This window comes from Strix uralensis, chromosome 3 (assembly GCF_047716275.1).
Source record: "Strix uralensis isolate ZFMK-TIS-50842 chromosome 3, bStrUra1, whole genome shotgun sequence".
Taxonomy (NCBI): domain Eukaryota; kingdom Metazoa; phylum Chordata; class Aves; order Strigiformes; family Strigidae; genus Strix; species Strix uralensis.
In genome coordinates this window covers 74,827,300-74,842,345 of record NC_133974.1, presented here as the reverse complement: position 1 = coordinate 74,842,345, position 15,046 = coordinate 74,827,300, and the positions used below count along the sequence as shown (strand labels likewise).

General features: G+C 35.8%; 1 protein-coding gene across 1 annotated transcript in view; it reads left to right on the top strand.

Annotated features, from left to right (window-relative positions):
- ADGB (androglobin) overlaps nt 1-15,046 on the top strand; it is a 136,843-nt gene that overhangs the window by 93,382 nt on the left and 28,415 nt on the right. Inside the window, exons 23-26 of the mRNA XM_074864612.1 lie at nt 2,583-2,717; nt 4,987-5,080; nt 7,753-7,887; nt 8,082-8,235. Coding sequence (XP_074720713.1) covers nt 2,583-2,717; nt 4,987-5,080; nt 7,753-7,887; nt 8,082-8,235 — 518 coding nt within the window. The remainder of the gene's footprint in view (nt 1-2,582; nt 2,718-4,986; nt 5,081-7,752; nt 7,888-8,081; nt 8,236-15,046) is intronic.

The following is a 15,046-nucleotide window of genomic DNA, read 5'->3' as shown; positions in this document are numbered from 1 at the left end:
TATAAATACTTACTCTCCCTCCCTAGTTAAGGTAAGATTCCACAGCAGCTTAAACCAGTGTAACTGCAGACTGTTGCAATACTATCCCCACACCTTTCCGCAACTCCAGCACTGACAAAGCTTGTGCTGGGTTAATTTAGCCCTCTAAATTGACAAACATAACCCAGTAATAAGAAAACATTAGAATCATGATATCTAAGTCAATTTTAGTCAATTCTGGAGCCTGCTTATAGGCAGTTCACAGTTCTCTGGATATTATGAATGTTGTTGCTGGCAATACAAATACTGAAATACAGCATAAGCCATTGATTAACTGCAGATCATGTTCTGGTCTTTTTAGACCTTAAAGTGCAGCTTCACTGAATACTACCACTAAAGTCCTGTCCTTCCCCCTTCCCGTCTCAGAACATGTATTCCCACCATGAGCAGTTGCACAGATGCTAGGGAATCAGATCAGCTTGCTGATTTTGCAGGAAGCAAAGTCAGGGGTAAAAAAATTAAAATTGTTCATTCAGCAAGCTAATCTGACTCACCGTGCCACTATGTAATCTCTTTATACAGTATTTATTTTTCTGCACCTATTACAAGGTTCTCATGTGAACTAAGAGGAGAGCCTATTGACAGTGACATACAACCTGACACTACTAAAGTGCTTGCTTACCTGTCTGAAACCAAGTGCACATGGCACTGTCTTGCACCAGTTGGGTACTTTCTTGGGGAAGTTGTCCATTACTTGATTATTGATTAAGAAGCAACAAGAACAAGAGATGCTTAGATGAACCAGGAATAACATTAGATGTAGTTACAATTTTGTATATTACTGATTCAGGTTCAGTGTTAGGGTCTCCTTACTTACCAGGTCAGTCTGTGTAACTGTGTGATCATATAAAAAGTATACAAATTTTACTTACTTTACAATAGATTATTTTGCCTTATATGGGGAATGTTAGCTCTGCAGCAGACACCATTCTTCTGAACTAAAACACCTACTGAAAATAGAAGTCTATTTTTTCCTTGAAAACCATGATTAGTGGGGTCAAAAGGCATAGCACAACATTTTGCCACCAGATTATTTAATTATAAAATAGACAAGCTTGTAGATGGGACAAATTAATTTTAACATATGAGTTACTTTGATGAACAAATGGGAGAAGATAGGAGCCGGACACTTCGCAGAGATGCAGAGGTATAGGACACATCTTAGAACATCTTAAATTCCAGTTGGATATTAGGAAAACATTTTTCACCATGAGACTAGTCAAAAATTGGAAGATATTGCCCAGGGAGATGGTGGAGTCTCCATCCCTGGAGTTATAAAAAATGGACTGGGCATTTGCTCAAGACCATAAACAACCTGCTCTAAGTTGATCCTGATTTGGATGTGGAATTGGACCGGATGACCTTCAGTGGTCCTGTCCAGCCTGTCTTATTCTGTGATTATATGCTTCTGTTTTATAAAAGTGGTTGTGCCATTCACGTTGTTGAGTTCTAATCTGTTGTCTGTTGAAGTGGGCTTGTGTAACCTTTCAGAGTCACTAAATATTAAAGAAGCTTTCTGGCATTTGGAAATGAGATGACAATGAGAAATGATGGTTGGGAACACAGCCATATTTAACAATATTCAATAAAAGAGATTAGATTGAAATGTGTGATCTCCTGGCTGATGACAGCAATATCTTTACTTAAGCTAGGTTGTTCCATTTTTCAAGTGGATCTCTCACTTTTCTCCTCCTTTTTGTTTGTTGGTACTTCCTTTTGGAGCACTGTTTCCTTCCTCTCATGCTGTGTCACTGCCCTCATTATCTATCTGTGCAGTTCCAGACTGGCTCCCTGGCACTGCCTCCTTGTAGTGCTGCTCACACCCTCCCCCTAAACCCTGGTGCTGATGGCTCCCAGGATGCTAATTCTAGGCAAGGATGCTTAAAAAGAGCTCATTACTAACCTGTCAGAACCCACTAATTTCTGTTCCGCTTCAAAACTCCTTAGTAACAGAAAGTCAGTGTCAGATAAATGAACTCCTGCTTTATCATAGATCTTATCCTTATTCCATGGCTCCTTAGTGAAGGTTGAATACAATGTTTTGAATAACATTGGTGTTTAAATTAATACTTAATAAAATTATCAGATTAAGAGACAGAAGCACTTAATATCTTGTGAAGCTCTTTTAAGCTGTATTCAGAGTCAGACCTTAATGTATAAAATCCTCTTGGTTCATATCTGGAAGGATATTTTGGAATTATATTAGGAGACTTGATTTTAAAAAATGCACTGCAATAGCTGTCCATAAAGAGAAATAAGAATTCAGTAATTTGGTATCTGTAATTAGCATAGTAGTTGCACACTGACGTGTGATTAGACCGTATATTTTGTCTAATTTTATCATGGTAAGAGCAAAATTTTAACAGTGATACTTTTGTCATAAACGGAAGTTTTATGCAGTAACCACTCTGTTTCTGGAATATAGCACTCTCGTTGTTTTGTGTTTGGTTTTTTTGTGTTTGGGTTTTTTTTTAACTTCATTGCAAGCAGCTACAGGACTTCCTGTTTTATTGATGTTACTCATTCTCCTGCCCTTCTTTCAGAGAGTTGTGAAAAGAATTCCCTTAGTAGTTGGCAGAACCGAACTCCCACTTCTGAAGAAGAAGCAGCAGCTCTTAAACTTCAAGCCATCTGGAGAGGGACCTATGTTAGGAAAGTTCTGAACAGCAGAAAACCAGGTGTGTCTTTTAAAAATGCCTTTTAAAAAAATGTTTCATTCTTCTTATTCAAATATTTACTGTAAAGATTTTGTTACTAATTACTATCTACTGAATTAACTGAAATGCAATAGAATATTACAGTTGAATCTCTGATATCTTATAAAACTAAGAATAGTGCTCAAACTAATCACTCAATTAGCACATATGATACTAAAAAGTAGAGGAAAGACACCTCCCCTAGATTTTTGTAGATATTAAACCAGAATTTCCATTAATGTAGATTTAGCTCAGAGCTGTGCTAAATTTATTTTTTTTCTGGAAAGGTAAGTGAAGTTCATACAAGAACCTAAGCATCATACTGGATCATCATCAGAACACAGCATGAAAGGCTGATACTGTGCTCAAAAGATACTGTGCTCGTACTATAGAGGAATCTTACATAGCTGTTGAAGACTTGTGTTACATTTCTTATTCAGCAATTCTGTTCTCTCAGCTGGAATATTGTACCCAAGTGCAATGTCCACAGTCCAAGGAGGAAGATAGGTAACAAGTGAGAAAATCTGGGTGGAGTTGTAAGGATCAGGATTAAAGAAGAACCTTGTACTTGCAAGATGTTAGTTTGTAATTTAAGAAAAGGAAGATTAAGAATTACTTCACTGTAATCTCTAAGTACTCATATAAGAAAAGGAATTTGATAGCAACAAGGTCTTTAGTCAGACATCCAAAGAGTTAACATGAAGGTCTTTAGTGTGAGATTCAAAGATTGTGAGTTGAATCCAGACACATTCAAACAAGAAAAAATGGCATTTATTTTTAAAAGAATAAGGTATTTATTGGAATAAACCAAGATTTCTGTTGTACTTTTAACTACTGAAAACTTTAAAATCAAACAGATACTCATAAAATTCAAAAATAATGTCATTTATATATGATGAAATAGTAATTAATATGTAAACAGGACTGTTACACAGAAAGTCAGATCACAGTGATTCCTTCTAGCCTCACAGTATAGGAATGCCTGAGGATCGTGACAAAGAAAACTGCTGCATTGTGAAATATACATTCCTTCTTTAGTAAGTCATCCGCATTCTGCTGGAAGCTGCTTCTTGAATTACCATCATTGCTGGGGTTGCTTCCCCTATGTATTTATCTGCACCAGATGATCTTTTCAAGCTGTCTTTTGTACCTTCATCTCCTCATCAGTAAATCTGGTGCTGCTTCTCTCCCAAACTATCACATGGAGCCCCATCTTGCTTAAGCTTTCCTACTAAGTAGTCTAGTGCCCTTCTATTTTTATTTATGAAGTGCCATGTGAATTAGGAATTTCCATAAACTTTCACTAGTATTATTAATTCCTACAAATCCCAGAGCCCAGAAGCTGTTCTTTCGAAGTTTAGATTATAGATTTTTGTCATTTAAACACTACGTGAGTATCCCAACTCTCTTCTATTGTCTATAGTGTCTGTCTTAACATCTTCTGATTTATGAGTACTCTGTTACCTTTAATTCTGGTATTTTCTTTACAGTGCTTTACTGTGGTTTTTGTGTTTGTTTTTTTTTCCCAGTCATACTATTCTTCTCCTCCTTTCCCCCATTATCTATAATTTTTTCTTGTCATTACAGTAAAGTGTTATTACTCCCCCCCCTTCTTTTTTTTAGTTTTCCCCTTCCTTTTCAGTCACTAATTGCTTATGCAATAAAGAAGGATTTCACCTAACTTTAGTCTTGAAAAGTTAGACAGCAGGTCTAAACTAGTTGCCTAGTCTTCATCTGGATGCTGTGGATACTGTGGATTCTGTGTAGACACCTTGAGATGGTAACACATCCTGTCATTTGAAAGGTAACAAACATGGATGGGATGAATTACCCACTGGAGCTGCCTGATTCTTTTCTTTTTAGCTACACAGATTGCCTAGGCACATACCTAACCCTTCATAGTATCTGCTGGGAGCTAAACATCCTCTGAGGACTGACATCACCTCCTATCACTACAACATGTCACAGTGAAAAAACTGTAAATCAGAGAAAATAGTGATCACATCATTTTTGCAGTTGGAGGAGGGCTGAAAAGTACAAAGGTGATGATGAAGGGAATTTTCTCCGTCAAAGGAGAAATTAGTTTTCAGCTCAGTGAGACTTCTGTAAAATTCCAAATAAAAACGAATGATTCATAAGACAATTTACTTGTGCGAGTGGCATTTTTCACAAGTATTTGGCAGGTGTATATTTAGAACAATACAAAACTGAGATGTTATATACATTTTCTAACTTATTTAATTATTTCCAGGTACTAAAGAAAATGCTAATGTCAAAGAAACCTTACAAAAATTGTGGACTGCAATTGAGTTAAATTTTGAACAGTATGCTGTAATGCTGTTAAGGTAATCATGTACTAAATTAAACTATTTTATTGTAGCCATAGAATTGCCAGAAATTGCTGGTTCACAAATTAAATATGGTATGAGCATTACTAGTTTTAAGATTACAAAACTTTTTTTAAAATTACAAAACTCTGTTGGAAGGGTTGAGGTGTTTTTAGTGAAGATATGCTATGCTTTATTCTGTGCGCCCTACATGAGTAAAACTATAGCAAATCTAATCTTTAGGTATGTGTGTTACAGATTTTTTTCCTACAGTTTAAGCAAGAATATGACCTTTCTCCTGTATTTCATTTTTTAATATCCTGTAGGGTGTTTCATAAGTATAAATCTGATACTGATTCCTTAATTAAGCAGCTAACCAGTTGATTTAAAGAAGCATTTTGATTCATGCTATCTGTTAAGGAATCCTGGTTGACATTAGAAAGGGCATAACTATACTGTTTAATTGTACCACAGTTTATATTATCAGAGGATTTGTTTGCAGCACTTGCTTGAGGGAAAGTAGATGTAGTTCTAGGTAGATAGTTCACCAGTAATTTCATTACAGCTGTTGCAAAATAGCTACTCTAATATCAAGTGTTCCTTAAGTCATTTGCAGTCATAACCCACTTTGGGGAATCACATACTTTCATGAAGTCATTCAAAAATCTCTCTGCAAGTGTTCACACAACTGATCTAGCAGTAGATCAGTTCTGCCAAGGTTGAGTAATGAGAACTGGCAATAATTACTGACTGTGGGTATAAATCCTCACTCCTTATAACCAGCAATTTGGAGAACACTCATATGGGGTATAATTTTATGTCACTTTTTAGTGTGTCTAGTCAGGATAACTATATCTTGCAAAACCTTTGTATGCTGATGAGATCAGGGCTTTGCAACCTCAGCCTTGGTACAAATGTGAGACCTCAGTTTTAGATTTGCAGCATTTCTAAATCAGCAAAGATCAAATGCAGGTTTTAGTCTACCTTCAGACTTTTAGAACTTATAGGCCTGATTCTTAGACGCTGTTCCAGAAGATACATATGAGTGTTAAAATCATGCTAATGTGATTTTGTTGTTTGTTTGGGTTTTTTTAACAGCTGACAGACTAGCATTTAATATAACAAGCTAACACCATGGCCGGTAAAGTAACATGCAGGAATTTGGGAAAGCTCATTATTAGGGTAAAAATCTTCCTATTCTCTAACCCCAGACTTACTGGAGGCCAGAAGCAGTACTATTTTACAACACAAACACCAGTTTAAAATGCCTTAAAACCTCTTAGTTTGTGCTAGGGTTGCCACCTGTTTCTCATTATACATCCCATGTAAACCTATCTGTGTTTGTTTGTCCCTCCTATAATTTTCAATGAATTAAAAATTTGAGGTTTCTGAGGGACTTTTTCTGTCTCTGTGTGTGCTTATTATCAGTAGTGGAAGGAACCTTTGCAAAGCTTCATGGACTAAGATTTAAAACTGTTCTGTGATGTTCTATGATGATCCGCTCTGTCACTCACCTTAATTAAGGTGAGGCAAGGTCAGCTATTATCATTGCTAAAAACGTGAATGTGGAGATTGTTTCTGTAATTTCAATTACTATCTAGGAATAACAGAACATCAAAGTAGCATTGTCCAAATTTTGTGGATAAAATTTTTGCAGATGAACAACTTGAACACATTCATGTTTGACATAGAAGACAGATTTACATAAACCATATAAAACAGACTTTGAATTAGAGCAATTAAAAGATTGCAAAAAAAAGAGAGATAGTTTACTTACTGCAGAAAGCAGGTAGTGAAAGAATAATTTAAGACAGAGGGAGTGGCAGGGAGAAGGATATCCTTTCCTTCACCTCTATGTAGGCATATTTTTCCTCATAATCTTCAGAGAAAATCACTGGATGGAGCCAAAGATGGAGGAAGACCTATTATCTTTATTCTGCCTTCATCCTGCCCATCTCTTCACATAACAGTAAATTTTGTATGCTGGTCTTCACATTGCTTCATCCAGAGGAACATTAATTTTTGATACGCATATGATAAATAAAAATTCACGGTGTCAGTTAGGTGCCAGTGAGGTTAGTTCTAATTTTGTAGCACTTCATAATACCTGAGAGTCTTACAAATAACTCCTGAATTTACATTCTTAGGTTTCTTCCTGTGTGAAAGGAATGTCTTTAATCCCATTTTGAATTTATTTGGTTTTGCTTTTATTCCTTTCTTGTTCCAAAAAGTTTTAAGAGGAAATAAGGGGGGTTTTAATCTCCTAATGATGCCACATCTTTAAGATGACAGCTTAATATAAAGAAATGGAAGTTATGCTGATATTTATTAAAAAAAAAAAAAAAAAAAAAAGCAACAAAAAAACACGAAAAAGTAAAGTTTTGTAGAAGCCATAATGTTTCGGGCTATTAGAAGCAGCTGTACTTATGGATAGACTGACTGGTACAAATATTTTTATGTAAGTATTGGCCATTACAGGCCATTAGCTCTAAAAGAGCTGATCCCTACCTCTTTTATTATTTTTTGAGAAGGAACAGCTGCAGGAGAAACATTAGTGACACATTTTATATAATCATTTTACACTCATGCACACACGAAGCAGTGTTCTTCATGATTAGCGTAAGTTAAAGTCAAGATATATATGCCCTCCTGATTAGATATAAATATTTATCTTGTTTTCTGCTTTCCAGAGAAATGTTTAAAAGAAACTGTAAGTCAATTGAAAAGTTTCCTTGCTATGAAGATGAATGGTGTAAGATCTCTTTCGCTGACTATGATGTAATGTATGATGATCAGCCACCAAATGTGTGGTTTGTGGTTTTCAGGTGAGTTTCATACAGCCCTATATAACTCTTATGGGGAAGTAGTATTGTTACACTGTTTTTTCATTAACCTGCTTTAAAAATGTAATTTTATGGAAATCTACTTTCCTGAAATTCTAATGTATACTTTCACTTCATGTTACACAAATAATTTTATTTGTGAAAGTAATTTAAATATAATTCAATTTTTTTTTTAGAGAAATATTTCTTGTTCCAGAAGACATGCTTATAGTGCCAAAGGCATATACCACTATCCCTTCCTGTAGACTTCATGTCGTTGATAATGACACACTGGAGGAAATGCCATATGTCCTTTTCAAAGTCGCACCTCGTGTTTATACCAAAAATAAGGTAAATGCAGAGTGGTTGTGAAAAGTATAATTTTTAAAATAATAACAATTGCCTATATTCTGTGGACATTTTCAGCTATGTCATAATGTTCTGCTTAGAAGTGCGCACTTATTTATTAGCAAGTTTGAACAGAGACTAACACTGATCTGCTTTTGTGCTAAATCCTTAACAGTGAAGGCCTAGACTTAATTTTCTTTGATATTTTTTTACTGTCTCTAAATGGAGGAATATCATCCAACTTCCTTGTGCTGTGCTACTCAATGGCATCTGACAGAACAACCTTCAAGATTCAGAGGCCAAACTAAAAATAGGGTTTGAATAGCCTTTTATAAGTCATGCTTACAATAATTAACATGCATCTTCACATGCTGATGATAATTGCAGCATTGATGCCCAATACTGTTTTAGATATGCTCCCCCTCAAAGCCTGTATATTATCTCAGAACCATTAGTGTAAATTGCTTTTGAAAAATAACTATATTGTTACATAATTATCACAGCTTCCTCTCCTCCTGCCTTTTCATCTTTAGACTAAAGACAGCAGTTTGCTCAGTCTTTCCTTGTAAGTTACATGTTCTACTCTTTTGATTACTCTTTCGTCTGGACTCTTTCCAATTGCTGTTGTTTTTTTCTTGTTTATCATGCACAACACTGAGAACAGTAAACTTTGCACCAAGGATTAACTTGTGGCCATACAAATGATGAGTAAGAAACTATTAGTTTACAGGTATTCTATTCTTACCCCTGTACTGAGCACTGGTGAGGCCGCACCTCGATTACTGTGTTCAGTTTTGGGCCCCTCACTACAAAAAGGACATTGAATTACTCAAGTGTGTCCAAAGAAGGTCAGCGAAGCTGGTGAAGGGTCTGGAGCACATGTCATACGAGGAGCGGCTGTGGGAACTGGGGTTGTTTAGTCTGGAGAAGAGGAGGCTGAGGGGAGACCTCATTGCCCTCTACAGCTACCTCAAAGGAGGTTGCAGAGAGCTGGGAATGAGTCTCTTTAACCAAGTAGTAAGCGATAGGACAAGAGGGAATGGCCTCAAATTGCGCCAGGGAAGGTTTAGCCTGGATATTAGGAAGCATTCCTTTACAGAACGGGTAGTTAGGTGTTGGAATGGTCTGCCCAGGGAGGTGGTGGAGTCCCCATCCCTGGAGGTGTTTAAGAGTAGGGTTGACATAGCGCTGAGGGATATGGTGTAGTTGGGAACTGTCAATGTTAGGTTAATGGTTGAACTGGATGATCTTCAAGGTCTTTTCCAACCTAGACGATTCTGTGATTCTGTATTGTGGGCTATGCTTTTGCTTATATATCCAACTGTGATGCTTGCCCTATTTTGCAACATCATTGTTGACTCATATACTTCTGTAACCCTAGGTGCTTTCCTGAAGAACTGAATCTTATATTTTATTATTCTTTACAAAATATAGTGTATTTCACTACCATTTTTAGTGTTATTTTTTTCAGACCATTTCCCTAGTTTAAAATAATCTTTAATTTTTTTTTCTCTTCCTCTAAAGTTACAATCCTTCTTAGCTTTGTGGTATCAGATAATTAAACATATACATTCTCGATTCCACCATCCACATTACTAATAAAAATATTGAATGGAACAGATTCAGGTCAGATCTTTGAAATCTCACTGACACATCCTGCTTTTCCAAAAGGAGCCATGAATATGTGCTTTCTGGATGTGATTGTCCAACAGACACCCTAGTTTCTTCATTATGACAGCATTTCCTGAGACTTAGAAGAATGATCAAAGAGACAGTGTCAGGCATCTCCTGCATTCCCATAGTGTGCTTTCCTATAGAAGGAAGCTTAATTGGTTTGATAGGACTTGTTTTTTGCAGTCTTTTTGCTACATTGAGGGCATTGCAAGGAGTTCATTTTATTAGTTATTTCATGATGTTTTCAGCCATTGGAGTTATGCTGACTGATAATTTTCTAGACACCTTTGTCCATGTAAAAAACCTGCAGCATTGCAGTTGTATAGTTCTCCATCAGCTATCAAACATAATTTAAAAGTTTTGTGATTGTTTTAATGTGTTATCTATTTATCCTTCAGAGGGTTCAGAAGTTCATCAGACCTAACTAATCCAAGCCCTTAATTTATTTATATAATCAATTACTACTTCTCTTCCTATTCTGGCCTGCCTCTTACCTCTTTAATATTGCCCCTAATATTAACTATGCTAGCCACATGTTGACAGATGACCTTTTAGTGAAGACACTTTCACAGTTTGGCCTTCTCAGTCTCTCTGTCAATAATAAGGAATTGATGTCAGTTACAGTCTAGCATTGTTGTTGCAGGTGCACCCACCCAATGAAAATAGGGCTTCTTGGCGGCTGAAGTGTAGCAGCTCCTGATTACCTTTGCTCTTGGGGCTTCATGGTAGTTGGCGCCTTTGGCCAAAGGGAGCCGCTATTGACTACAGGTCAGATTCAGCCTGGGTATAAATGGAGTCCCCTGGGGGAGCCATTCGGAGCTCGTCCCCTGGAGCAGCACGCTGCGGTCGAGGACTCTCCCCTTGGGTCAGGATGCTGCCCAAGGAAACTCCTTGAGGTGACTTGGGTCAGGATGCTGCCCTGAGCAGGTCCTCGAGGTTGAGAGCCCTCGCTTGTTATGTTGACAGAGCATTTTGAGTTGTCATTAAACCCTAGGGAGTGGTGCTTTGTTCTGCATTTTGGGTGGTCATTAAACCCTGTGGAGTCCTTTGTTTGGCATTTTGGGTTGTCATTAAACCCTAGGAAGTTGTTCTGTTCTCCTCTCACAGACATTCGAACCTGTAATTTGTGGAGGGCTAGGTAATTGTGTTAATAATAAATTTTAAAATTTTGGTGGTTGCTTGTTTATTTGAGAGCCTCCATAACAATTGTAGGAGTAGTTTTCTTGTCTTCCTTTTGTAATTTCCAATTTCATCAGACTTTTTTTTTTCTTTCACTGAAACAAACTTGCCTTATCTAGTGTATATAGTGAATATTAGCTGAATGTGACAGATAAGGACTCCTACTGCTTGAGGAATATGCTTTAAAAAGGAGGGTTGCAGACAGGCTCTTCAAACTCTCAAAACTAATTTGGGATCCTCAGAGATGGGGTGTGGATTCCACCAGGCAGGAAAATTAAGTTTGGAATCCGACAGTGGCAAGTGGCAGGATGCAAAAAGAAATCTCAGTGGTGAACACTACTTAGTGCTTTTCAGGGAAGTGGCAGGTTGTGGAAAGAACAGTCACAACTTCAGATTTACTTCAGATCTCATCTCAACATCTGTCCTGCTAAGCAGGATACAGCTGTGTAGTTCTGCCTTGTAACACAGGTTTTCCATTTCCCTGATTTTACTAATTCTTCCTCAGACCTCCTTCCATTTGACATCTTTCTTGAAAAAAGATGTCCAAAACTGTACACAATATTCCAAATCTGATCTTACCAACACTTTGTGTAATACAGTGGTTTTAATGTTGGAAATGCTTGTTTCTCTATGCACTATCCCACCTGGTATATTCCATAATGATTCTATAATTTTTTTTCATGGGTACAGCATGATAGCCTCAGTGATTCTGTCATTAATGAAAATGGCCCTTTTTGATTTTCCTGTCCTTCCTTATTGCAGAAGTCCCCACTTGAAGGAGATGTTTTTGTTATTATTCTCTAAACTCATGACTTAATATTTTATAATATTATATCTGGCTAATATGAGTAAAAAGTGATTTTAGTTTAAGAGTATTAAATCAGAATTGTGCATGTATCCTGTATTTTTCTGCTTGTTCTTAATACATTTCTTAATCACTGCTACTTAGTTTGTCACTAAGAATGTAACCTTATACTGTACAATTTAGCTCATTTTCTTCCTATTTGTAAATGGTTTATTAATGTTTCAATGGAACTGCAAAAGCTATTGAAAGCTTTATTGATGTTTTGACAAGACATTATGCAATTATTATGAAACACAGAATACAGTGGTATTGTTTTAATCTGTTACCTTTCTTTTTAACTGAATTTTGTAAAAAATATTCAATAGTGTAATACATTGAGCAACAAATTATACAGTATGCCTGAATTCCCAAATGTCAATATTATAACAGAAAAAGTCCTTCTTTTTCTTCTTTTTTCTTTTTTTTTTTTTTTTAAATAAACCTATCAGTTAGTTGTTCTGCTTCAAAACTATGAATCAGCAATTTCCAACAGAGCTAAAAAGAAATCCTATCAACACATATTGTTATTCTGCTGCAGAGACACTCCTGGAACACATTAAAGTTCATTTCAGAATGACTGACAATAAGGATAAAATCTGCACGCTAGCAATAATGACTGTCTTCTTTCTGCAGACCTTACAATCTAGAGAGAAACTGGCTACTTGCTTTGCATTATTTGGATTTTTTTTTTTGTCAATAAATTTTCTTCTTCCATTGTAATTGTTTCTACTGCTGGATACAGTTGTTTGGGTTTTTTTAATTCTACTCGCTATTATTCACAAGTCTTTTGAACAGATTGTAGAAAATTATAGAGATAAGCATTCCTCAAGCTTCTGCTGACCAAAAAAGATAAGAGGTGAAGGAATCATCACTAACAATGTATTTAGTCTAGAAAATAGAAGTCTATTTGAGCAAGGACACTGATCAGTTATTTGTCTTGACTAGTCATAGGAGGACATAAGAAAATCATCTTACTTTACCAAAAAGTTAGTTTAGGTGGTATACTAGAAAACAACCCTTTCTGATTCTAGACACAGTGAATTGTAACAAGGATACCTAAGTAGGTAATGAAACCTCTCAAAGGTTTTTAAGAAAGAGACATAAATCTGTTGGGGTTGTCTAGATCTATTTGCTTATTTCTCAGTAGTGACTGATGATTACTCAGTGTTCCTACCAGCCTCAAAATTCAGTTACTGTGCTTTCTAATTGCTTATAGTATTCAGAAAGTGCCCACTCAAACAATTTTTTAATCTTGTCTAAATTTTCTGCATATTTATAATGAACATCAAGATTGTAGAACCTTATCTTTATAAACAGGTATACCACAGAAAGTTGCACACCATGCACACCATGCTGTCAGAAAGCACTTGAATATCTGGCTAAATCTCTCTCAGGTTCCAAGTGTACTTGTTAAGAACAGTGGGACTTTAACTATATGCTTAACAATATTTAAATAAGTGAGTTCTCATGAATCATAGCTTTGAATGGTTGCTATTACTTTGTAGTGATTAAAGGGTGTAAAGTGCCTTACAGTTACAATTGCACAAATTGAAATTGTGAATTATTTCTTTTACTTGCGTTCTAAATATTCAGTAGTCCTGAAGTCACAACCCTGCATTATTGGATAGTCCTGAAATCACAACCCTATTTATTATAAGAATTTTTTAACAAAGCTTTTTTTCTGGTAAATATTGATTTCTTTTAGCTGTAATTTAGCAGAATACTACCAAGAGAGAAAAGCTTTCAAAGAATTTTCATCTGGACTACTTCTGGAGTGGAACATGAAATTTTAATGTTTGAAATAGCAAGTTGGAAGGGCTGGTTTAGAGAATTTGAAGAAGGGACTTAATCCCGAGTTTCTCTGTTACACTGCAGCTGGCTGTTGCGCTCATTATATCCCTTTTTCCTGACACTGCCTTTCAAGTAATCAATTCATATTGCCTTCTTTTTTTCCAAATACAAAATAAAATCAAATTTTAAAACCTTTTAAATTATATTCTGGTTTCCCATATTCCTCTTCTCAGGATTCATAAAGAGTAGATGAATCTGCATCAGATTTATTAATTGTGTGTTGCATTTTTTATTATTTTTTTATTTGATTTTTCTGATACTAGAAATATTTTTTCTTAAATCAACATCCTCATAAAATTAATATCCTGACATTTAATGCTATACTTGCAATGACATCTTTAAAATTAGGGGCTGTATTAATTTAACCTCAGATTTGAAGACAGTGAATCTGATCTCTAAATTTCCATGCAGCAAACTGCATTCACCCATACTTTCACTCTGCCTTCAGCATGAAGGGACATTTTAAAATCTCTGGTTTATCAGTGAATGCAGTAATTTTCATGTTTATATTTTATTTTTATCTAATTTTGCTTTTATATGTGTGAGGACTGCTAGCTTTTGCTAAATGTCTTGGACATGAATTAGTTTCCTTATCTTCAGCTGCGGCCACCTTTGAAGTTAAAAGTATCTATAATCTCAAAATTGTTGCACAGATTTCAAATACATCAACGTTTTGCAATACATATCTTTCTCACATCTGAGATACAGGCCAGATGTTTCCCAGCAATAGTAGAGTAGAGACTTGATGTGGTTGTCTCAGAGGTTAAAGTTCTTTGCTTATGCAGTGTTTTACTCTTTCTTCATTATATCTACTACTGCTACTACTACTACTGCTACTATTGTCACCACTACCACCACATATAGTTTTGGTCAGGTATCAAGAGGGAAAAAGTATTTTGTACCAAATGAAAAGAATTGTATTGATACTATTGCTAATGGTTTTACAAGAAAAAAAATGGTAACCCAGAGCCCAGGGATGTATCGAAGTGTTTTTTGAGAGCTATTTGCATTGTTGTACGATGTACAAAGTAATAAAATACACTGAATAAATATGTTTTACTGAACTTTAGTCATGAGAAGACTTTTCAGACTAGAGTACGGCACATGCTTAAAAAAAAGAGTAGGAACTCATTAATATTTGTTAAATTAGACTTTATTAAACAACTTAGAATCATCAAATAATTTGGTTAGAAAGTGACCTCAGGAGTATGATTGTACCTGCCCCTAAAAATACCTGCCAGTTTTGAAGTTAGATGAGATTGTATT